The sequence below is a fragment of the Eucalyptus grandis genome, chromosome 4 (genome assembly GCF_016545825.1).
Source record: "Eucalyptus grandis isolate ANBG69807.140 chromosome 4, ASM1654582v1, whole genome shotgun sequence".
Lineage (NCBI taxonomy): Eukaryota > Viridiplantae > Streptophyta > Magnoliopsida > Myrtales > Myrtaceae > Eucalyptus > Eucalyptus grandis.
The window spans coordinates 146,499-171,382 of record NC_052615.1 but is presented as its reverse complement, the minus strand read 5'-3'; the positions used below and the strand labels follow the sequence as shown (position 1 = coordinate 171,382).

General features: G+C 41.0%; 3 protein-coding genes and 2 long non-coding RNA genes across 5 annotated transcripts; 2 read left to right on the top strand and 3 right to left on the bottom strand.

Moving 5' to 3' along the window:
- Nucleotides 1-9,611: 9,611 nt before the first annotated feature.
- Nucleotides 9,612-10,295, top strand: LOC120292752. Its single transcript, XR_005550356.1, has 3 exons — nt 9,612-9,661; nt 9,815-9,938; nt 10,222-10,295. It is a non-coding gene; the product is annotated as an uncharacterized LOC120292752 (long non-coding RNA).
- A 7-nt stretch (nt 10,296-10,302) lies between these two features.
- On the top strand, nt 10,303-14,498 carry LOC104421663 (lysine-specific demethylase 5A). Its single transcript, XM_039311138.1, has 8 exons — nt 10,303-10,535; nt 11,022-11,201; nt 11,732-11,846; nt 11,978-12,168; nt 12,261-12,326; nt 12,433-12,528; nt 13,286-13,372; nt 14,097-14,498. The coding sequence occupies exons 1-8, from the start codon at nt 10,479-10,481 to the stop codon at nt 14,289-14,291; spliced, it is 987 nt and encodes a 328-aa protein (XP_039167072.1). The 5' UTR covers nt 10,303-10,478; the 3' UTR covers nt 14,292-14,498.
- A 1,989-nt stretch (nt 14,499-16,487) lies between these two features.
- Nucleotides 16,488-17,439, bottom strand: LOC104421476 (histidine kinase 3-like). The gene is made up of 2 exons (XM_039311187.1): nt 16,681-17,439; nt 16,488-16,554 (listed from the first exon to the last, which is right to left on the bottom strand). Exons 1-2 carry the CDS (start codon nt 17,157-17,159, stop codon nt 16,548-16,550), a joined length of 486 nt encoding a protein of 161 aa, XP_039167121.1. The 5' UTR covers nt 17,160-17,439; the 3' UTR covers nt 16,488-16,547.
- Nucleotides 17,440-17,602: 163 nt separating this feature from the next.
- LOC120292769 lies at nt 17,603-18,719 on the bottom strand. The gene is made up of 4 exons (XR_005550368.1): nt 18,678-18,719; nt 18,443-18,501; nt 18,208-18,339; nt 17,603-18,006 (listed from the first exon to the last, which is right to left on the bottom strand). It is a non-coding gene; the product is annotated as an uncharacterized LOC120292769 (long non-coding RNA).
- A 19-nt stretch (nt 18,720-18,738) lies between these two features.
- Nucleotides 18,739-19,517, bottom strand: LOC120292906. Its single transcript, XM_039311457.1, has 3 exons — nt 19,180-19,517; nt 18,860-19,067; nt 18,739-18,761 (listed from the first exon to the last, which is right to left on the bottom strand). The coding sequence occupies exons 1-3, from the start codon at nt 19,258-19,260 to the stop codon at nt 18,739-18,741; spliced, it is 312 nt and encodes a 103-aa protein (XP_039167391.1). The 5' UTR covers nt 19,261-19,517.
- Between the last annotated feature and the right edge of the window lie 5,367 nt (nt 19,518-24,884).

Sequence of the window (24,884 nt, the reverse complement as noted above, 5' to 3'; positions counted from 1 at the left end):
GTTTCTCTCTGTCTTGGTCCGCCCCCTCGCTCTCTACTGCCCTCCTTCGGTCTTATACTTCTGTCCTTTCTTTTTCTGCAGGTATTCCGAGCGAAGACCTCCTGCCGTGCCAGCTGGTCGATTGGTCTACTTCCCCGACCCACGGATCGCGCCGAACCTTGATCTTCTTGCTCTCACTATGCTGCTGCAACTTCTGCTACTCTGTTTTTTTTTTCTTCTTGCAGGTCTTTTTCAGCGAAGACCAGCAGGAGGGGGGAAGAAAGCTGGGCACGAGCCGAGGAGAAAGAAGAGGAAGATGGGCCGTGCGTGGGCCACGCGAGGGAGAAAAGAAGATGGGCTGCACAAGGGCCTGCGCGTGGGGGAAAAAGAAAGAGAGAATGGAGTCTCTCGTTTTTTTTTTTTTAAATTACTTAATTTTTTTGTATTTTCTTTTGTTTTGTTGTTTTTTTTTAGTGGCTAATTCCTAATCTTGTACACAATTAAGTTTTAAATAAAATAGTAAAATTTAGGTGTCAACAGCTGCCCCTCTTTGAATGGGAGCTCGAAGAGGTTGCATTGAAAGATAGAAGACACCTAAATTATTTTGACGAGAAATGGACCCTAGGTGCATAGGCACATAAGCACATTGTGTCATTAAAAGAAGAAGAGACCTGGGCTACAGAAGCACGCCGTGTCATAAGAAGAAAAAGAGACCCCAGGTTATAGAAGCACGTCGTGTCTTAAGAAGAATGAAAAGACCCCGGGTTACAGAAGCACGCCGTGTCATAAGAAGAAAGAGAGGAATGAGGTCTCATCGTGTAACAATGGATTATGACCAGGTTGAAAATGCATGATTTGAGGAAAACCAATGAACCTTTGTAGATAACATGGTTTAAGGTTGACCACGAACCTTTTGAAAAATTGCAATTTAAAAATAAACTCATAAACATTTTAAAAGCGAGGTTTAAGGATGACCCACGAACCATGTGGTTTAAGGATGACCCACGAACCTTGTGGTTTAAGGATAAACCCACAAACCGTGTGGTTTAGACTAAAAAAAAAAAAAAAAAAAGGTCTCACCATTTAAAAATGGGTTTTGATTTGATGTGATGGTCTCACCGTGTAAAAACGGTTTCGATTGGGAGGAATATCTCACCGTATAATGATGGTTTCGACTGAATGATAGTCTCATCGTGTACAAACGGGTTTCGATCGGATGACAGTCTCACCGTGTAAAAACGGGTTTCGACTGGGAAGAAGGTCTCACCGTGTACAAACGGGTTTCGACTGAATGATAGTCTCGCCGTGTAACAACGGGTTTCGACCGGATGATAGTCTCACCGTGTAAAAACGGGTTTCGACCGGATGATAGTCTCACCGTGTAAAAACGGGTTTCGACTGGGAGGAAGGTCTCACCGTGTACAAACGGGTTTCGACCGAATGATAGTCTCACCGTGTAAAAACGGGTTTCGACCGGATGATAGTCTCACCGTGTAAAAACGGGTTTCGACTAGGAGGAAGGTCTCACCGTGTACAAACGGGTTTCGACCGAATGATAGTCTCACCGTGTAAAAACGGGTTTCGACCGGATGATAGTCTCATCGTGTAAAAACGGGTTTCGACTGGGAGGAAGGTCTCACCATGTACAAACGGGTTTCGACCGAATGATAGTCTCACTATGTACAAACGGGTTTCGACTGGATGATAGTCTCACCGTGTAAAAACGGGTTTCAACCGGATGATAGTCTCACCGTGTACAAATGGGTTTCGACCGTGTGGTTTAGGAAAAGCCACCAACCCTGTGGTTTAAGGATAAACCCACCAACCTTGTAAATGACATGATTTAAGGCTGACCATGAACCTTTGGCAAATGGCATGGTTTAAGGCTAACCATGAACCCTTTGAAATGGCATGATTTAAGGCTGACCATGAACCTTTGGTTTTTAGGGAAGCACTCGCTAACCCCATGAAAACTGCATGGCTTCATTGAAGAATCCTGTCAAACTCAACTTGAGCAAATGTCGTTAGAGACATCATCAAGAGACGTATTGGCAATATTACAGCATTAATTGAACATGCTTATCAAGCTAAGTCCAATTGTTTGGAAAAACATTTGATTTATATGTGGCGCAAAATTGTCATCTTGCTCGTGGAGATACCATTAATCATCAAATTCTCTAGGAGTCAAACTCTTATCAAGACGGTCACAACTCGTGAAAAAGGTTCATTAAGCATGCCAAACTAGAGCTTCTTAGTCAGAAAGGGCTTTTCACGCACTTTCGATAAAATGGCTACTTGATCCCATTCATTCATGTGGGAGATAACCGGTTGCTGAGGGTATCTCACATAACCCAGATCAAAGGCTTTCAGAAACATTTGCGATGAGCACAATATGATCGATAAAAAAGGTCTTTTGAAAGGACCGCAATATAGGCTCGTTTAGGACTTACGCAAAGGAATTATTGCTTTGAGGACAATAGGGGAACATTTGTTGCTATCTTCGTCGGGTTTACAAGTCAAGAACTTGAAAGATAAGACAAGATAGGATTACTTCCACTTCTTCAAGCAATAGCTTCTTTGTGACATTCTCATTTTCACTCGAACCATCCCAATAAGAAGAGACTTCGGAAGAGAGTTGTAATGTTGGCTTGGGAAAGGCTTGAAAGACTTAAAATTCTCAAGGGGGTTTTAAGAGTCAGTGATCATCATAGCATCGTGACCATGTCATTCGATCTTCGAAGGCATTTGGCTTTTGAAATGCTGCACATCTCGAAAGCCCCTTGACTAATCATTTCTACATGGGAGCTTTGCTCCTTACTCTAATTTCCTTTGCCCTTTGCGATGATGAATTTTTCTTTTTTTCACCGGCACTTGGATTTTGATAATTTTTCTATCACATAAGATACAACCTTTTGGCTCTTTTTCTTGACGGGCATTGGTCTTGCTTTTACCAGGTACACTGCTTTTTCATGCCCCATAATTTCTCAAACTTTTTGCTTTTTGAACTGTTGTAGCTCTTATGACTTTTGAGATGCTTTTCACATTTCCTTGTGATTGTCAATTATATTTGGTCAATTCTTATGCCTTGCCCCAGTGAAGGGAGATGATCACCGCTCGGGATTCAGAAATGAATAATCAGGCCCAAATTGGTTATAGCAATGGGTATTAGTGTTTGGGTAGAGAAGGAAATGCTCTTCTTCACCTTGGGATGAGTCAAGCTCCGATGAGAATTCCTCTGAAGCTACCACAAGAAGATTGATGTAAGTGAAAGTAATAGAATCTTTCTCAACCTTTTGTTTTACAACACGACCGTAACCTCCTCTGTTGCCCCAATGTAGGGTCGTTATCGATAGGGGTACTTTGAAGGATCATCTTCTTTTTTCAGCCCAAAGGGGTAACAAGAGATCAGTGCAATGCTTGGGATTGATGAAGGAAACGCCTTTATCATTTTGATCTTTGTGCTCAATGCGAATGAATCATTCGTCCTAAGAGAAGGTCTCTTTCACTTAGCTCTCAAGAGTGTTTGAAGGATTTGTTTGGAAATGGCTTGCCTTTCTTCATCCTAAGCACTTCTTATTTGGCATGGTTAACGTCTCAATCTCACTCTGTTAAGATCATCTGAGTAGATCAATCTTCATAGGAAAATCCGATTTTAAATGAATAATTCATAAGACGAGAAAACAATTTTGAGATAAAAGAATACTCAAAAAGTTTGCAGAAATTTTTTCCCTTCTCATTTTTGTGCTTGTCTCTAAGAAAGCGCCAAAGGTTTTTTTTTTTTTTTTTTTTTGCTTTAAAAAAAAATTGAGAAGAAGGGTACTTACCTATGGCATGGCGACCCGGTAACTTTGTAAAGAATGTAAAAGAATATGTTAGCGCAAAGATCTTTAGGGATTGAAATGTTGGAAACGATACATTATTACCCTTCAGTCGCTTTTATCCTTTGAGGGCTAACATCTCTTGGATTCACCCTCGTGGATATTTGGTAACTTGGCATTACCTTTCGCTTACATTTGCCCTTAAGCGTCTGATGTCATCCCTTCACATGTTTTCGTTCTTCAGGTTTGAATTTTGCTTGAAGTTGCTAGAATTGATTGATAAATGGCTATGTGGCCCTGATTTATCCATAAAAAGCACTTATTTATTGTATACAACAATTCACAAAGTTTGATTCTTGTTTTGATTTTATTTATTTATTTATTTTTAGATGCTCTTTCTGAAGAGATGTTTAGCTAATAAGGAGCTTGAAAATTTTATATATGGATCATGAGATGTGTTTTTCAAGATTTTGCTTTGAAAGGAGAGTGGATGCTCCTTGTTTCCACATTTGAGGATATTGTTCTTTAGATGCTTTGCCCGTTTATTGTCTTGATGGAAGGCGCTGCTTCTACGGTCAAGGTGCAACATTTTTCCCATTCATCACCCTGCAAGAAGAGGAGATGAAACAAGTTATCTCCATACTTAATTAGGTTCAATTTAGGAACGATACATCCTTCTTGATGAATCTAACAATGTTGTTCCAGCACATTTCATTGGTGGGGAGATGAGAGCTTTTTTTCTAAATCAAACGTTGCTCTCCCGCTCTTTATTTGACAAACCTTTGTTCTGTTCGAATCCATCATGTATCAAAGAAAAGGACATGTCATTTTTTATGCTAAAGAGAATCAATTTTAGGAACGAGATACATCCTTTTCAAAGTCGGGCGATCAACATCCCAAAGTATCTATAATGGAGGAAGGGATAATATTGCCCCTCTGTTTCATCATTTGAATCTTTCTTTGTTTAAGATGAACGGGACTCAATAATGCTCCATCGCGTTTGTTGGAACGTTACAAAACTTGGTAATATTGATGTCTCCTTGACAATGAAAAGAAAATCATGTCAGACACGGTATCAAAAATGGATAATTGGATTGATACAGTTTACTCTTCCTTTGAATTTGCCCTTTTGGATATTTAGCAACTCCCTTCAGTTGTCTCATCATGCAAAGTGAATGAGATCGATAGGCTATTTTGGCACCCAAGGCATTCGCGAATAATGAAACTTCCTAGAACGGAATGCAACTTCGTTCCACCTCTATGGAAAATTGGCGTCAACAATGCCTTGACGCATGCTTACTCCTCAAGTTCCATGAGCCCGAGAAAATGACTACATGAAGAGAGGGCCTTAAGCAAATTTTTCTTGAAATTCATTTTGGAAGGTAGATGTAAAGGTTCGCCTAAAACACTTCTGATTTTTTTTGAATTTTTTCTGTTTTGCTTTGTTTTTTTTTTATTCTAATAAAAAATAATTATGATTTTCATGAAACTGAATTCCATCATTAAAAATGTGAGTCGCACGATTTGCAAAAGCAACAATTGGATACACAATCAAAACTCAAATGGAAAACATGGTTCTTAACATGAATAAGAACATTGATAAAATACAAGAAGCTTTTGAATAGATAAGAGTAAAAGTCAACTCTTGTCCTAATGTCAAAGAACATTGCGCATAACTTACAAAAAGACGACAATGTTAGTACGTGAATGACAGAAAATGATATTTTAATGAGGTCACTTCTTACAATAAAATCAAGGTGACGATACATGCCCCCACAATCCTTATTACGGAATTTTAGTATTTCGCCAAGATTTTATAGAGAAGACATCATTAAAATTATCAATCCACGGCCATCAATCGAATATCCACTTTTATTCCAAAAGTTTCGTATGCAAAAGTGTCATTGATTTTTGAAAGATTGATTTGTGATTTTACTCCTAGAAAAATGAAGTGATTTCTATTTTGAGGAATTTGTACACAAAATGATTTGCATTATAGTCCCAAAACATGAGAATGAGAAAATTTGATAAAAACTGCAATTTCAATTTTTGTGCCCCAATATAAAATCACAACTTGAAAGTTTTTTTTTATAAATGATTTCAAGCCCATAACTAGAAATTTAAACAAAACCACATGTTCAACAGCGCCAAATCAAAGTGTTTAGAACTTGCCTTCAATGTTCACTTATTAAAAGTGACTGCCAACTTTTTTTTCATAAGCCTACATCACTGAGGGCATTCAATTGATTTCCACAAATTTCAAGATGAAAATGCAATACAAAGTGGGCAAATAAAAAGGAAAATGATACTTACAATGGATGCCAACCTCTGTCTCTGTTTTTTTTTTTTTTTTTAATTACATAGACATGCACATGGAATGTGGTTCGATTTCTACTCTATACGACTCAAAATGAAACCATAGGATCACCGGACTGAACCAACAAGGTCGTGGCTGGGTCGGGTTACCCATGACTTCGGCTTCATCAAAGGACCGACCCGTGTCGCATGCACGCAAACCGGGGTGGGTACATTTGACGTGAAGAAAGAAATTTCGGAGTAGAGGTGGGCGACTCGTACTATGTGGTTGTAGTCGGAGTGGTATCCACCTAACACCATCCTAAGTGATCCTATGCGGCCCGGGTCCGGCGGCAAATTGTTTGTGCTATGGTGTAGTGCAATGCAAGAAACGCAGGCATAACAATTTATAAACAATAAGCACTTCATACATAAAAAATAAACCATACATTCCTACGCCTCACTACAAGATAAAAGTGAGCAAACACTTCCCTTATACCCCCTATTCTGCAAAAACATTTAACACCTACAATGTTAGGGGTGTACCTAGAATCCTTGCTGCCAAACAAAAATACTTTTGAACAAAATTAATTTTGGTTTAAGTCCTCTAAGGTTTAAAACCAAATCCCCAGTGGAGTCGCCAAGCTGTTGCAACCTACCCTCGGGGAGAGGGAACGGGCTTAGGGGTATTGCCTAAAGGACGGGCCTAAGGCCCATGATCAGGCACGAGCTCTCCCAAACCCATACCCCGAGTGACATTGGGATATTCTTAAGAGATTTTGCACAAAAGGAGTTGCCACTAGCCTATTGGGGTCGGCTAGAAACCAAGTGAGGCATGGGAGGGTGCCTCACTTCCTACGCAACTAGAGAATCTAGGTTCGGGGACTTGATTACACTAATTAACCAATTAATGCCCTTTCGGTACCTAATCTTGTTCATTTTAACAAAATGATTTTTGATAGGCAGTTTTGATTAATTTTATACTTATCCACTAACATGTGAAGTGATCATGCGGGTGCACAATCGTTAAAATAACAATCATGGTTATAAGATCTTAACTGCAATAAAATTAAATACGTGCAATTAAACATAATAGAAAGGCAACTTAACCATACGACATAATCGAAATATGAGCAAGTAAATGCCTAATTACACCGAGAATAAAAACATAGCAATCCCTAACCAAACCCCATCATTTTTGGATTTTCGAAATTTTTAATTTTTTTTTAAAATTTTTTTAAATTTTAATTTTTTTAAAGTCGAATTTTTAATATTTTCTGATTTTTTTAATTTTTTTAATGTTCTCTTAAAGTTGTTTGAATTTTGGAAGTTTTCTGAATTTTTATTATTTTTCGATTTTTTGATTTTTTTGATTTTTTTGATTTATTTTATTTTTATCTTTTCCTCATTTCATCCTTTCCCTGCACGCTCTGCCCGACTGTCCTTCTCGAGGCCAGCTTTTTCCATTTTATAGTTTTCTTTTTTGTTTTCTTTTTCTTTTATTCTTTTTTTTTTTTTTTTTTTGGTCTTCTTCTTCTTCATGCATTCTCTGCACGCCCGAAGCCACCTTCTCTCCTATGCTATTTTTACCGAAGCTCATCGATTGAACCAATGCCCTTTTAAACAAGCCTCACTACCCATCCTCACTGGTGCCGACACCGCTCGCGCTCAGGCCGCCGCCGAGCCAAGACCCACTCTCTCACTTATACGGATACGGACAGGGAGGGAGACGAGCCCCAACTTGTATGAAAATAAGCCCGAATCACAACATATGGCTAGTAAACTCAAAATGGACGAAACAAAAACGTGCGGAATAGCAACAAAACGCATCTATCAACAGCGGCGCGTATAATGGACGAGCGTTCAAGAATAGTCATTCTAGCTTCACTCAGGCATTTATACAAACAGTTTGCGAGCATTACCAAATGTTTGGATTTCCGACTCAACTGAGACTCGAAATGGGATCAGGGTTCTCGGAAAATGACCAGCAACACACAAAGGTTTGGCTAAAGATTTACAGGCGCCGAAGGAACCAAAGCTCATGCAAACAGGTCGTCCACGAGCTCTGGTCCGACGCCCTACAAAAACGGAGCATACATGAGAGAAGAGCCGCGACGGACAGCAACTCACGAACGGACCACCGATGGCGGCCACAACTCCCCTTCGACCTCTCTCTCTCGGATGTCTCTCCCTTCCCGGTTCTCCATCTCTTCCCTCGCCGCTTTTCTTTTTTTCCCCTTGCTTTAGATCTGGATTCTGGGGAAGATGGCGTCGAACGGCGTCGATTGGGTGGCTCGTTGGCGACGGTGGTGGTGGCCCGGAGAGGCCTGCAACGGTGACGCCTCCTCCCCTCCGTTTCTTCCCCCCTCCTCTCTTCTCTCGGTCCTCTGTGCTGGGTCTCTTCTTTTCCTCCTTTCTGGTTTTTTCTCTCCACGAGCTCCTCTTCAACTCGTTCTTCGGTACTCTCTGTTCTCTCTCGACCCAAAAAAAAAGCAGCCCAAAACCCCCCCTCTCTCTCTGTTTCTCTCTGTCTTGGGTCCGCCCCCCCTCGCTCTCTACTGCCCTCCTTCGGTCTTATACTTCTGTCCTTTCTTTTTCTACAGGTATTCCGAGCGAAGACCTCCTGCCGTGCCAGCTGGTCGATTGGTCTACTTCCCCGACCCGCGGATCGCGCCGAACCTTGATCTTCTTGCTCTCGCTATGCTGCTGCAACTTCTACTACTCTGTTTTTTTCTCTTCTTGCAGGTCTTTTTCAGGAGAAAATATTAGGTGCGCCGGGCGTTCCACGTCACCGTGCGCCCCGCCCAATCAGGATACGACACGTGGAGCCGGGTCCCACTTTTATTTTTAGTCAAATTTTTGCCGCGTCCTTCTCTCTCTTCATTAATGGCCGCGTCCTTCTCCCGCCCTTCGCATTTGAAGTGCCCTTTCTCTTCTGTCTTCTCCCGCACGAAGTCTCTCTCACAAAAATCTTTCTCCGCCTCCTTCGACACCGACGATCAGCACCGGCCGAGCGCCCTCCTCGTCCGGCGGTACTCGATCTCCGCCGCCGCCCTCGCAGCTCCCGCTGGCCTCCAAGATCCAGAGCGGCTTCGAGCCGCGGAAGTCGTTGTCGACCTCCGCCTCCTTCGACGCCAACGACCAGCACCGGCCGAGCGCCCCTCATTCGGCGGTACTCGATCTCCGCCCCCGCCGCCGCCGCCGCCTCCTCGCCGCCCTTGCAGCTCTCGCTGGCCTCCAAGGTCCAGAGCGGCTTCGAGCCGCGGAAGTCGTCGTCGACCTCCGCCTCCTTCGACGCCGACGACCAGCACCGGCCGAGGGCCCCTCGTCCGGCGGTACTCGATCTCCGCCGCCGCCGCCTCCTCGCCGCCCTCGCAGCTCCCGCTGGCCTCCAAGGTCCAGAGCGGCTTCGAGCCGCGGAAGTCGTCGTCGACCTCCGCCTCCTTCGACGCCGACGACCAGCACCGGCCGAGCGCCCCCTCGTGCGGCGGTACTCGATCTCCGCCGCCGCCGCCTCATCGCAGCTCCCGCTGGCCTCCAAGGTCCAGCGGCTCGCGGACAATGTCCAGGTTTTTCCAAAACGCTCCGATCGTCTCGCGCTCTGTTTTGGCTCCCGATTGAGTTGGGGGATTTGCCTGTTTCGAATTTTTGCTTATTGCTTCTTGCTTCGGTCGATTCCTTCTCTGTTGCCGAGCTCTGAGAAGAGCTATTTCCGGATGCAGCTTGCGAGGCAGGATTTCTAGGAGCTGAGACAAGAGGCGAGCGAACTGCAGGAGTATTCCAACGCGAAGCTCGATCGAGTCACGCACTACCTCGGCGTTCTTGCCGACAAGATGCGGAAACTAGGTGAGGTGGTGCGGTGTCTGTTGTGCCGGCGGTGCGGCGTCTGTTGTGCGTTTGACTATCTTTACCTGGGACTATTTTCTTTGGTTTTTGGTAGTTTGTGATGGACTCATGATCATCATCAACATAATTTCCGTGTTTGCCTCTTTCATTAGTTTGATGGGAAGGATTAATAATTGCTGTTTCCTTTTGATAACAGTTGTTTTTCTAAAGTTAAGTTTTGCTTACTAGGAGGTCTTTCCATATTACAGAAATGTCCCTAATTGCCTTCTTGTGCAATATGCAGAGTAATTATGATAGAAAAGCATCACCTTTCCTGGCGAAAGAATTACTTGGAATTTATACAAAGGAGAAAAGTTGAGGGAGCGACTCTTGAAAAATGGCATTGTAAAATCATCTCCAATGCCACCACGGACACGTCCTGAATGCGTGGGGACTGAGGACGTACTCGACCTTTCATGTTTAACTCTTGCTTTCTGATGACTTTGTCAATACGATGCTAGTTGATGAATTGGTTTTTTTGTAGGATCCTAAGTGCATTATATGTCAGCAATATCAGTTGTATGTGATTGTAGGCCATCTGCTTTTGTTTGTCTTGAGGTATGTGGAAACTGTGTTCTGGTTTATTATCCTGTCAAATTAGTTGATTTGTAGTGCAAATACAAGCCTAGTACATGTGCCATGCAATGTCAAAACATTTGCCCCTGAAGGGGATCTTGAACTTATGGAACTTGGATTATTCCACCTAGCCGGGCACAATGAGTGAAAGCATTCATGACAAGGGCCTCTGTCTTAATGAAATACATCCTTAAAGTCATAATGTTAAAAAGCATATGATACGATTGAATTTGCAAGGAAAAATCTGATTACTGGTTCTAATTTTGATTTGTCACATTATTGCTGGTGACATATACTTTCCTGTCTTTGATCCAACATGGCACCGTAAATAACATCTTCTTTGGTTGGGTTCATATTCAAAGAAATGGATCACCCAATCATATGAAGTGTTTCTTCTTCATCATCATTTTTGGGCTTAAAGCCAGCATTGGCAATTCTCGATCTCATCATCAGACCCCTTTTGTGCAGCACTGGCAACACATCTGTGAATGCAAACCCAGCAAACATTGCCTCCTTGACCGTCATACATTAGCAGAGTTAAGTGACTTGCTGCTCACTGTCGATAAATACAATGGTGAGGAGACTCAAAGGAGTAAGGTGCTCCAGCAAAGATCTTTCTCCAGCGAAACAAGTTCTTCAGCGAAAAAGGTATTGTCAGATACAAGACTTACTTAGTCAATTAACAAAGAGACTGGATGAGGTATCGAATAAAGCATGTAGAAAACAAATTGCAGCAATTAAAACAACTTCAGCCTTGGTGTTCATTCTATAAATTTATGACTGGATGAGGTGTCAATCTTAAGCAAGGTGGATCGTCTCATTTTTATACTTACTAGGTATTATATGATCTTTGTTTTATGGAAGAGTCTAGCTGAAGTTGGTTTTATTGCTTTGGTCTTAGTTGCCAATGTTTTTTACTGGTTGACTGGCAAACTATGTACATTCTAGGAAATTCTTTTCTACCAAGGTCACTGCATAATTGTTTGGTGTTGGAATAAATGTCAATGAAGAACAAAGTGAAATTTAGTGGTGTTTAGTGAGGTTTGGAATCTGTGCTAATCTCCTCTTGTTCTTTAATATTGTGCTGGAGTTGATTGTCCTTGTCAAGATTGTTATTTTAGTTTGCCTTTTGTTCTTCAGTAAGAGAGAATGTTCTTCTGGATTATATGTTCTTGTAGGTAAAAGGTGGCCATGCTACTTTGGCTCATCTTGCAGATCAATGGCTGTTGCAGTCAACCGACGCTCTTAAAAATCCTTTCTCTAAGGATATTTATCAAAAACTGTTGAAAGAAGGTGAACAATTTCTTTGGGCTGGTTTTGACATGGATCCTGTTAGTTCAAAGCCTTTTAGCTACATGAAATTCTTCTCAGATTATGTGCATATATTTCGACTATGTATGAATGTGTACTTCAATCACATGCAGGTACGTACCATGGCAAAGAAGTTAGTCGACGTGCAGAGGTGGGCAGAAGGTGTAAGAAGTTGCCTCGCAAAATTGAAAATCATTCTCTGGGCTCTACTAATGCTTTGGAGAGGGCAGATTTAGAATATGTCACTGAATTGTTGAGTTTTGATACCATGCCGTGTAACGAGCCTGGACATCTTAAATTGAAGGTTCTGAAGAAGATTGTGAAGTTGTGGCATTTGATATACCTGCACTCTGTCTAGTCGAGTGACTTACAGTAATTTGCTTAAAATCTGTACAGGAGTATGCTGAAGAGGCAAAGAAGTTGGCCGGAGAGATTGAATCTACTCTTTTGTCATCTTCAAAGGTATATAACGTGAATTTATTTGACCTTTTGATTAAGATAAGAGTTCATTTTGTCCACTTCTCTTTGCATAATTTATATTGTCATTATTTATGTACTTTTGTTCCAGTTATTGGAGTTGGAAAACCTTTACGATAGAAGCTGTCGCTTAGGAATCCTTGTCAAAGGAAGCGAGAAACTGGCACAGAAAATTTCTTCGATGGAGGTAATTCTCTATCAGGATTGATTTTGTGGGTCAAGATACATTAAGCCATATCCCTACAGTTACCTAAATTGTCTCTTTTACGTGGTGAGAAAAATGTCATAGGTTTGGTCTCTACTCATCTAGAAGACCTATTTGCTTCTTGTTCTACAGTTTAGTGTTACCCTTGCTGGTTTGTCTAGATTAAAAAGCCATTTCTCTTAATCTGGTTTCTGCATGGTTCTCCGATTAACAACTGTTAAATTTTGTTCTCTTTTTTCCACCCAAGTGGTTGAAGTTGAATTGGGTTTTGTCAATGTTTGTGAGTGTGCACTCTGCAGTGTGATGCCCATGACTGAGTGACATGGCTCTACATGGTACACTTGATTTATCAGGTCCAGTGGATGATCACATGGACTTCTATCGTTATATTGGTGATGGTGATTAACTGAGGACATTTTGTTTTTCATCTTGTGCATATCTGGCTTTTCTGGCTGACACTTTCAATTTGGCATACATTGATTGAAAATGTGGTCTCGTTGAATTTTCAAATTGACTTGGGACTATTCCTTTTTGTTTTCATGGGATTATTCCTATATCTCCATTTATCTGATAAAGAAAATTACCACAATCACGCCAATAAGGATTAAATGAGATTTTCTGTTTCAGTGCATGCTGTGTTCTGTATCCGGCACGCCTTCTTTGCTGCGGAAACTTATCATAAGTTGGTTGGATTTTCTAATTCCTGACTCACCCTTTTAAGAAAAATTTATTTCTTTAGGAGTGGCTTAATCGTGTTCGAATCTGCCTCTCGGAGAAACGTGCTGCTGCAATTGAGATCAACTCCCTATATAAGCTGAAATCAGAGGTTATTCTCACTCTTCTTAGTTCATAAATCATAAGTACATTTCTGGTTTGAACTGTAGGTCCCTTTGACTCTTGCTTTGACCATGTTCTTTTGGATAGATTAGGAACTTCACAATTTGCTCCCGGAGACTGAAATGCTACTGGAGCTACTAGGAAAAACTGAAACGTACTGAGATCGATGTGCTGAAATTCTGAAAGGTCCCATATGTCTAGAGGTTAGCTCAGCAGTTCTCTAATATTTAATTGTCTTCAGTTTTCCTGTGCTGAATGAATGGGACTATCTATTTATCTGGATCTCTTAATTTTGGAAAATCCTGACCCCAACAGAGTATTGAGATGATTCTTCAAGAAATGGACAGTTTTATGTCTTTAAACATTTGACATGTTCAATGTCAAAGAAAACTCAAATGTTCAAGTGCTAGAATCAGAAGCATGAGCAAAAAGCTAATCAGAAGTAATTGTAAGTACAGTATATTTCATGAATATACAATTTCTGGTCTCCACGAAATTGGGCCTGAATGATAAATTTTTTTACTATTTTAGAAAGAATTATAGCATGCTGGTGAATGGATGTTTCAAAAATAGAAAGATATTGCGGTCGTTTATGACATTTTATTCATCTAATTTAGTAGTTACTCCATTATGCATAATTTTGTTATTTCTGTTGATAATGGTGAACTTCTTAAAATATATCATAGTTAATTGCCAATATTATGGTAGTGCAGGTTTTGGCCGCTGTCATCAAGGCAAATGCTTCCAGAGAGCATGAGATTCTTGCGGAAATTAGAGATGCTGTTTTTACGTTTATTTGTAAAATGGAATCGAAGAGAGTTATGGATACCATGCTGTCTCACGTGTCAGGATATTGTATATTCGGTCTTTGCTCGCTAGATCACCAGAGCTGTAGTTTATCAAGGTAACAATTTTGGATATCTTCTCTAGGCTTCAAAATTTGCAAGAGCTAGCTTATGGGGCAAATGAACTGCACACTAAAGAACAAGATTGATGTTTTCGTAGGTTATTTGAGTTTTACCATTTTTAGTTCAGGGGTTGTTCAGTTTGAGCGTCACTTTAGGGACCATTATCGAAGAAGTTTTGACAATTTGAATGAGAGAATTTAAATGTGAGGATTTGGATATTGATGCTTGTGAGATTTCTTGGCCATCTCCGAGAGCGACTTTCTCTCTTTTAAATTCTCTTGAATTGAATAAGTTCCTCTTTTTTGACATCCAACATGAAAGTTGTGGAAGATGACTTGGCCAAAGGTTTGTGTAGTTCGGAATGAGCTTTTGTGCCAGAAGACTGCCCAACTTGTTCCATATGATTTATAATGGTTTCAACCACGTCCTAACGAACGATCCTCACAACAAAAACAATCACAAAGGCTAGAGTCGGTGAAGAGCTAGTTTGGCTGCAAATCGCAAGCTCCTCCTATCATAGAGGAACAATTGCCTATTCACATACATCCGAAGCAGAAAATATTATATAGACCATTTTTATACATGAACCACAAATAAACCACGTATAAACATTCTTGTTTTAAAGCACCACATAGATAAAGAAAACGGCTGGCTAATGATTTTACAAAACTCTCTAGCCTTTGAACATGGAGGGGGGAAGAGAACTTAGTGGACACTGCAACATCATTGCTAAGAGGAGTCACCTTCATTACTCATAATGACCTTGTGTATATGTACAACAAGATAATAGTGAGCACATAACCATCTAACATCAAATTTGTGCCCATCAAATTTGAGCACGCAACCATCTAACAATCTCTAAAGCTACATGCATGTGTCACGGGCCGATCGATTGGAATCGTGACTACATAGCAACTCAGGCTATTTTGATTCACCCAAGCCAAGCCTTGCTCGATCAAACGCTCACTCGCTCGCACACCTAGATCGTAGAAAGAGAAAGCTTCTAGAGAGAGAAGCTCTGAAAAGAAATAAGCTTTTATAAACTGAAATAGTTGGATAGATACAAATGAGGGAGAGGGCACCCCTTCTTATACTTAAGGCCCTCTAATTACATCTGTTGATATCTGGCAAACGAGATCGCACTGCCTCAATTACCGACACTAATGGCGGCTACTCACCACCGACATAAATGATAGCCATCAACTACCGACATAAATGCTAACTACCGTCTTCCAACATAAATAATAGAAGAGACTTTTAGAATCAAGCGTAATGACGGTATCGCCTGCCCTTGGAAACTTCGGGAAAAAGATTTGGTGGGAATCCGAGTGAAAGTAGGAGGTCCAAGGGTGAGTCACGATCGTCCTCCAAGAACCTCTGGGATGGGCTCACTTTCGGCCCGTGACACATGTACACACTATTAGGGTCTAGTCTACAGATATGCACCTATGTCGAAGAGATTCCTTCCAAGCAGCCATCGATCCGGAGTTCAATTGGCGAACTTCAGATCGCCTAATTACCAACCGTCATCTTGCAAACGGTTCAGATCGCTTGTACAAAAATACTTGAAGTGGTTTTAAACCAATATGCCACTCTTAGGGAAATCAATGAAAAATCAACTCCAGCAGGTGACCTTAGCTTCTTTATGTATATGCTCCCGTGACAAGACACCTGAGAAATCCAAAAATGTGCAAGAAATCAACAGAAGGTGTCCGAAGAAAATCCCTTTGGTTTCACATGAGATATATCAGCGAATTTCAATTGCATCTATTAAAAGGAAATCCAACTGCTCTAAAAGCAAGAGAATCAAGAAATGTGTAGCTAAGGAGAGGCCAGAGAAAACTCACTCTTGTTAAAGAATTCGAAAGTTCACCGGTAAGGCTGCCAAAGTGCCTAAACAACCAGGACTTCTGCTCACCAAAACAATTAGCCATCTATGGTGGCCTCTCTACAAGTTTCGATTCAGTGATGACTAGGAAAAGGAGCGAAACTTCTCTAAAAGTTGTTCCGCTTCAAAGGGCTTTGAAACATATCCGTCCATTCCATACTTTGTGCATTCTTCATGAGTAGCGTGAATCACATCTGCAGTCATGGCCAAGATCAGTAGGTGGAAATTCGAGATATTTTCACGTGGCTCTGAGGATGACTGTCCCGGTAGGAATTCCTTGCTCAGACTTTGTTCCATCTGTCAAATTCTTTTGTAGCTTCAAATATGATCAAAGGAATTATAGAACCATTAGATGCACGTATCCATTATCACCACCTAGTTGACATAGAAAAGGTTATCAAAATCCATTACATAAGACACATACAAATCTCTGAAAAAATATACACTTTCTATACAACATTTGATGAAAAAAATAAGTGCCTGAGCAGGAAAACGCCATACCCATCCATTCCTGGCATCTGGATATCCATGAAGCAGGCATCAAAATCATGCAGTGGTCTGAGCAAAGCAATTGCTTTTTCCCCACTGTCCGTACAAACCACATCAGCTCCATATTTCCTCAAAGCTCCCTCGGCCACTCTGAGATTTACTTTGTTGTCATCCACGACTAGGACTTTTCGGCCACAGAGAAGGTTGCGGAGAGACAGACTCGGAGACTCCTCATTGGAGCAACTTATTCGGTTTCCAACTCCCATGACGCGCTGTAAAGACGCCACCAGCATACTAGCCCTTAGAGGCTTCATGATCACGGATGGACCAGTAGCATCTGTAGTTGCACCACTCATCCCACTAGAGCTGATAGAATTAGATAGAAGAAACAACCGTGGAGACACCCGTGGCTTCATGTCCCTCAATTTATCCAGAAAGATTGCTGACAAACCAGAGTCCTTGTCCCAAATTTCCCATTCCAAGAGCACCATATCTATTCTGCAATTCCCACTTTGTATGGTGTGGAAGCACTGGTTCAAGTCTGCAACTACCTCAACATGAATACCAAGCTTCTGGATATGATACTTTCATACATTGGCACGGACAGGTCTTGTGTCAACTACCACTGCTTTCATACCATGAAATTCTGAGGTGCCAGAGTCACCTTGTCCTTTCACTTGCTGGCCCTTGCACTCTTTTGAGGTAGAACAGGCATCATTGAAAACTGCAGTAAAGGTAAACGTGGATCTCACCTGGGGTATTCTTACAAATCCAATCTCCCCATTCATGAGGCCAAGCAGACATTTGCTTATGCTTAGCCCAATACCTGTGCCCCCATGTGTTCGAGAAATTGATGGGCGCACTTGCATGAAAGGAGTGAAAACACAGGATTGCGCCTCTGGAGGAATACCTATCCGTGTATCCTCCACTGAAATAATGAGATTGATTGGATTAGAGAAGAGCTGTTGAAACAAATTATTATAGTAAGAGAAGAGAGCACACAAAGAACAGAGGAATTCCCTATCTTGATCGATTTCTGTGCTTCCATTAGAGAGTAACCAATTGAACTATAGTCCCTCAGCAACTAACTAACAAATAGCCCAACTTCTAAACCAAACAGTTAATTAACATAAAACATGTATGGATGTGAGACTAGAGATTTAGGTGTTAGCAATAACCTTCAATTTATCGACTTCAAGCAACAAACTTGGTGATCCCCTATTCGTGTGAGCAGACCCCAAAAATGGTTCCGAATTCTTCAACCAAGACTTAGACATTGTAATTGTCGAGATGATATGGGGTAAAGAAGGCAAGATCACATGAATGTCCTCCGAACTCCTGGCATATAAGAAGTCAAAAATCACTTTCAACAAAAATTATTGCTAGCACCTTATATGCATTTATATTAATATTTAATAGCCTGCATCCATTCCCACCGCCTGGTCTCACAAACGGGTCCACATGATGCACACGCATAACAGCGAGCGAGCGAGCGAGAGAGAGAGAGAGAGAGAGAGAGAGAGAGAGAGAGAGAGAGACCTCAGAACTTCCTCATATTCAGGCAGCTGAGCCTCCAGAGCTAGAATCTGCACTGCACTTTCTTCCCAACGTGTAGCAGCATCAACAAGCCCAGAAATATAGACAAACAAGTTTTCGCTTTCAATCTGTAGTCTGGCAACATAGAGTCCAACTGAACTTTAAAAGAGGTAGAAGTAGTGTATATCAAGTAGTTTTGACAATAAAATTTGAGAACCACAACCGAGAATACATTTACCCGACAGCTTCAATCAATAGTTGCTGAAGGAAGTTCAAGGTCCTTTAATCTGAACGGGCCTGAAATATATTCAGGATTAAGGGCATTCAGCATTCAAAGAATTGATAAAGCACAAACCTAAAAAGCCCCATTGAGGATTAAATACTATCAGCTATAGTAAAAAATACTGGAGGATAGAACAGAAGAACACAGAGAAGCACGACATTTGGCGAACCAGCAGAGTACATTACATCACCTGTAGAGCCTTTGCCCTGCAACAAGCCTTCTTCAGCTTAAGCTCAACAAGAGGCAATTGTCTAACTGGAAATGGAAACAAACACTAAGGAACATGATGTATTAAGCATATTGCCATCACAACAGCAGTAATGATAACTTTCCCCTCCCCCCAAACAAGCAAAACTGCAAGGAAATTCAGACCTTGAATTTTCAGAGACACTGCATCTTTTAGTATGTTGGTCAACTCCTCTACGACATTGTCTTGATCAACTCTTTCGCCAATGTTCACCCGCAAACGGTTGAAGCGGGATATCCAAGAACTAGCTTGCATATGATATTCCCTCAGAAGTTTGAACTCTGGGAAAATGACAGTGAAACTGTCCATTTCTTGAAGAACCATCTCAATACTCTGTTGGGGTCAGGATTTTCCAAAATTAAGAGATCCAGATAAATATATAGTCCCATTCATTCAGCACAGGAAAACAGAAGACAATAAAATATTAGAGAACTGCTGAGCTAACCTCTAAACATATGGGACCTTTCAGAATTTCAGCACATTGATCTCGGTACGTTTCAGTTTTTCCTAGTAGCTCCAGTAGCATTTCAGTCCCCACGCCATCAGAGAAAAATGCATTGCAAGGTTTTGTTTAACTGTTTATCCCCACACCCAAGATGTGAAAGTGTCATGACACATCAGTGATGTACAAGATTTTGCCCTAGCTATCTAACATGTCTTGGCTCTTGAGGTGCAGATGTGATCAAGCTAAAAATGCATTGCAATACATGATAGAAAATGTTGCAAGCTTCTTCTTTTTTTCTTCTTTTTTTCTTTTTTATAAATGAACCACACGCACAATTGTGTAAACTCGCCTACCTGCCTTGTAGCTCGGAGGCCACTGGACTTGTGGGCTTTCGGGTGTCTGCACTTGCTGAAGAAGGCAAGGCGAAGACGATTACAGCTTGGGACCTAGCCAAGACCCGCGGGGCTCTTGGGAGAAAGTGGCAACGGCGCGGCCGAGCTCGGACGCGCCCGGTGAGCTTTGGGTGTCCGCGATCACCGAGGAGGCACAGGCGGAGAAGGTCAGAGCTTGGGATGCGGCCACGACCGGCGGGGCTCTTCGGAGCGGGTAGCTCCTGGCGGTGACAGCGGAGGCGATCGAGCTTGGAGGCAAGCAGCGGGCTTTTTGGTGTCCATGCTCGCTGAAGAGGCCAAGGCGGACATGGTCGGGACCCAACCACGACCGGCGGGGTTCTTGGGAGCGAGTGGCTCTTGACGGCAACGGCAGAGGTGGCCAAGCTCGAAGGCGACCGGCTGGATTTTGAGCGTACGCGATCGTCGAAGAGGTCGAGGCAGAAATGGTCAAAGCTTGGGACCAACCACGACCGGCGAGGCTCTTCGGAGCGAGTGGCTCCTGGCGACGACGGCGGAGGCGGCCGAGCTCGGAGGCGACCAGCGGGCTTTTGTGTCCGCGCTCACCTTAGAGGCCGAGGCGAAGATGGTTAGAGTTCGGGACCCAGCCACGACCGGAAGGGTTCTTCAGAGCGAGTGGCTCCCGACGGCGACGGTAGAGGCAGCCAAGCTTGGAGGCAACCGGCGAGCGTTTGGTTGAGAGAGATGGCGTTGCAGCTCTCATGGAGAAAATGCAGAGACAAAAAATTTTGAAAGAGAAACGGGAGGGGAAGGGACGCACGCTTGCGTGCAAATGGGAGAAAAGGACGCGGCAAAAATTTGGCTAAAAACAAAAGCGGGACCCGGCTCCAGGTGGAGCCACGTGGCGACACGTGTCGCATCCTGATTGGGCTGGCGCACGGTGACGTGGTGCGCCGGGCGCACCTAATATTTTCTCCTTTTTCAGTGAAGACCAGCAGGAGGGGGGAAGAAAGCTGGGCACGAGCCGAGCCGAGCCGAGGAGAAAGAAGAGGAAGATGGGCCGTGCGTGGGCCACGCGAGGGAGAAAAGAAGATGGGCTGAACAAGGGCCTGCGCGTGGGGGAAAAAGAAAGAGAGAATGGAGTCTCTCGTTTTCGTTTTTTTTTTTAAATTACTTAATTTTTTTGTATTTTCTTTTGTTTTGTTGTTTTTTTTATTGGCTAATTCCTAATCTTGTACACAATTAAGTTTTAAATAAAATAGTAAAATTTAGGTGTCAATAGGGTTGTGTTGTAGTTGCGTTGCCACTGTAGATGTGCTATGAGGTATTTTAACTTGTGGTTTTTTAGATTTTTTTTTCGATATAATCGTGCATAATATATAGTTGTGTCGTGAAGTGTTATGACTAGTGTATCTTGAAATTGAGTGGGACAATTTCTTAGAAGTTGTTATTATTACAGCTATGAGGTATTTGTCAAATACCTTATAAGATAGTGACGGCTTTTTTCAAAGTTGAAATTGATATGGAAAAACTATATCGAATAACCTATTAGCAATCAACTCTAATGGCATGCATATGGCGTGGATACTGCGATTACGAGGGCCTACCCAAATACATAGCTAAAAGCACTTATTTTCATAGCTGAAATATATCGAGAAAGCTATACCAAGCAGCAGATTATGATAATCGTTAGAAAAACACAGATATTAATTACAAAGTAAACCAGGTTATTTTCAGAATCCTTACCTTCCAAAGTAGCATTTTCTACCTTCCATCGTATAACGCATTTATCATGTCAAATATTAGGTTAAACTATCATTGTTGTCAATGTATTTTATCAGAGATAGACCCTTTCATTGGCTCACTTGATATAAATATCACATGAAATGCATTCTTCGTGTAAAAGCTGTAACGTTACTGGGCGATAAGCATCAATGATCCATTGATACGTTCATAATGCTGGCATGCTCCGTCCTGGATGCTCCAAGGCCATAGGCAAAATTAAAGCGCAACTGCTAATTGGATTGTGAATGCTACTCCGATGCTCAAGTGTTGAACGATATAGTAATTAACAAAATTAGGAGCATGTTTGGGGACTTTTTGCTTTTAACAAGTCGAATTGCGAACTTTTACAATTTACTTGTTAACAATGCGGTAGTTACAAATCTGCATGCTATAACTTGGTACGCCATATGTGGAAGATTTTATATTTACAAAATACTATCTGCAAGAGCCACTAAGTGTTGCTCAATTTTCGCTCTGAGGGTTCTTGTTACTGGCCTACTGAGTAGCAAAAGAACTTCGGTAGAGAAGACTGAACATGTTTTAGAATGGAACCTATGCTTAAAACTTTTTTTTTTTTATTGAACTCAGAAAAAATTTATGAATATTGGTCAAAGCTGATAACTTTCTAACATTTATTTACTAGCTCTAAATAGCAATGACATAAAAATTGAAGTATCAAGCAATGACAAGATATTTATCAAAAACTTACTAAACTTCTTACTCATGTGTTCCCTTTTCAGGTGATAACTCCCTGTTTTCTTTTTCTGGAAATGGTTTGTTGGCCCAAGCTTTACGCGTTGATACAAAGCGGAAATCAATGGACAAAGCCGGAAATGAAAATAACGCCATTGGTGTTCGATACTCGGAAGATCACCACTGCTTGGGACAGGAAGAGGAGAACGTGGCATCTATTTTCGCCTAGTTTCTTCTTCGGTTTAAAAAAATTGAGGGATTAGCTGCCAATAACTACCTCCAAACACAAGCTTAACAATAGAAAAACCAAGAAAGTCGTTCAAGAGAGTAGTCTGCGAACCGAGATTGTGCTTCAGCATCGGGGGCTTCAGCATCGGGGGTTGAGCTAACTATTGCACTAGTTGTGACTGAGGATTGTACACACCAGACCATCCTTTGAACCAGGCCAACGTCTCGGACTGTAACCCTTGGCAAGCATGGTTAAGACTTGTCTTGTCAAGAGAAGTAGGGATGGAAGGCAAATTGATTTCGATTGATTGCTGGGGATCAACAAAGGCAAGGATTATTAGGAAGTCTTGATTAAATGTGGTCAGAACATTTGCAGGAATCATTGGTTGTCAAGCGTGGATATGAAGCTCTAAAGGGCCTTAGTCCTAAAATCTCTACTGAGAAATGCGGAGGCCGCTTATCTATGTGTTTATTATGTGGAGAATGCAATGAAGCGCATAATCTTATGTATAAAATCAATAAAATAACAAAAAGTTCTTCAGATTTCAAGTCATGTGAAAGAAGATTGTCATTTAAACTACACATGAAATCTTTCATTAGATATGCAACAATATATGAATCAGGTTAGGATACAAATGACTCCACCGAGTAAATCTACATGCTTCGACCAAGAAAAAAAAATCTACATTTTAATGCTCATCAATGTAGTTTTAGCAGCAGTTCACTTAGGAGCTCTTTCCGGGCATGATCTTCATCTTGTCATATTAAGTTAATCTTTTGCATTAAGACACCATGTCACGTGCGAACAGGGTTTAAGGAAAAAATTATAATTACCAAGGACCATCCATGATGATGGTCTGTGAACGTGACTTCATTGGTTAATCTTGTCTAGTAGGAGGATTTAGTTTTCCAACTAGGTCTTCGTTAAATTGCTCTATTTATGGATTAAAAGAATAAGAATTGAACATTAATTTTGAGTAGCTAGGATAAAAAGAAGAAGCAAAAAGACAAACGGTACAAAAACCTAATAATTTAAACCATAGACTTCAAATATATAGAGAGAGAGACCTATAGTTAGCAGTGCTCAATTTAGATTGGCATCAACTTATGTGATATCTCTACTTATAAATCTCTAATAGTCAGCCAATAACAATACATCTAATTCACGTAAAAACATTATCAATATAAGCAATGTAGTCCATACCTCTCATTCAACTTGACCAATGCAATTTGAATTTAAGAATCTTTAATCAAATGTTCACAATTTCTTTCTTTTATCCATTAACAACCATAATATCGTGACAAATTAGAATGATCATTTAATAAAGTTAACTACCTGTCAAATCTCACATTGTTGGATAATGTTCGTTTATTCCACGCACTTACTTAACCATCGTAAGTTATAATAACGAAACGATCTTCACATTTGTCTCTTTCTCTCCCTCTCTCTCACCGTGGACTTCGAATATATTCGTTCAGTACGAAAGATGGCTGGCACACCGGTCTCTCTCCATCTGCAGTAACGCCTGTGTCTTTCCTTTTTTTTACTCCTCTGCATTATTCCCTCTGACACTGCATGCATGGAAATTTGATCTCATACACTCGGCTGCGCATGCCCCCCTCTGTTTTTTTCTTTCTCTTGATATTATTCCGTGTGGCCCGGCCAAGTAAATCAACTTTTGATGAATTTCTTCGGATTCGATGGAAGAATTCACATGTATTTTTCTTCTCTCTTCTCTTCATGTCCTCCTCCTCCCTTGCACGCCGGTTCTTACAGAACCTCGGGATTGATGGCCAACGTGTCTTTCTATCAGACTTGGGGTTTGGCAACATACCTACCACCCCCTTCACAATTAAAGAATGTCAGCTCATTGATCAATGGGGAGTTTGAAGTTAGTAAATAAGATAAAAGATTATGGGTCACTATTTGTAATGATGTTCCCTTTTGAATTCAGGGAAAAAAATTACATTCCAAGACCAAAGCAGAAGAAAGTGGTGACAATAAATTATTTTGTAATGACTCGAATTTCGACTTCCCATCGTAATTAGTTTTCTTCAAATCCGTGCTTTGTATGTGATATATTTTAAAATCTTCCTATTGAAAAAAGATGACCAAAACAGATCTTTTAAAAAAAGTTGAGTAATTCATGTGGTGTTATCATCTTTTCTCATCCAATGATCATGTATTTACCAATTGATTATTGTAAATTTGCAAAGCTTATTATTGTTTTACCATTAACAAACCAAAAAAAATAAAGCTCGTTAGGCTGTTTATTAAGTAGATTTATCTAGCTTTTACACACTTTGGAGTTGTATTCTTGTCTACTTTAGTTTTTCCGCAAGCTTTTGAAATTGGGAAGTGATATTTCCTCAAACCAAAAAATTTTCACACCGTTTTCAAATTATGTGTTTTGGTTAGATTAATTTATCCTTAAAGCTCATTCACAATATCCATGAAAATTCTTGAAAAACCGTGAACATAAAAGATGAAAGTTTGCTAATGCTAGCACACTTCACTTTTCATGAAAAGTAAGTACTATTTCTTTTTAAAAGATGCCAGCTCGCGTTTTGAATGAAAGATTATAAAAGGAAATATAAAATTTATTTGTCCTAATTATTATGATATATTATTTGAACTAATCTTCAAAC

Excerpts from the sequence above, each read along its gene's own strand:
- LOC104421663 (XM_039311138.1), top strand. The coding sequence starts at position 10,479 with ATGTCAGCAATATCAGTTGTATGTGATTGTAGGCCATCTGCTTTTGTT. Across the intron at positions 11,847-11,977 it reads TCAAAAACTGTTGAAAGAAG|GTACGTACCATGGCAAAGAA; the intron begins GTGAACAATTTC and ends AATCACATGCAG. Across the intron at positions 13,373-14,096 it reads TATATAAGCTGAAATCAGAG|GTTTTGGCCGCTGTCATCAA; the intron begins GTTATTCTCACT and ends ATGGTAGTGCAG.
- LOC104421476 (XM_039311187.1), bottom strand. The coding sequence starts at position 17,159 with ATGGTGCTCTTGGAATGGGAAATTTGGGACAAGGACTCTGGTTTGTCA.
- LOC120292906 (XM_039311457.1), bottom strand. The coding sequence starts at position 19,260 with ATGCTACTGGAGCTACTAGGAAAAACTGAAACGTACCGAGATCAATGT. Across the intron at positions 19,068-19,179 it reads AAGGTCCCATATGTTTAGAG|AGTATTGAGATGGTTCTTCA; the intron begins GTTAGCTCAGCA and ends TGACCCCAACAG. Across the intron at positions 18,762-18,859 it reads AGTGTCTCTGAAAATTCAAG|TGTTTGTTTCCATTTCCAGT; the intron begins GTCTGAATTTCC and ends CATGTTCCTTAG.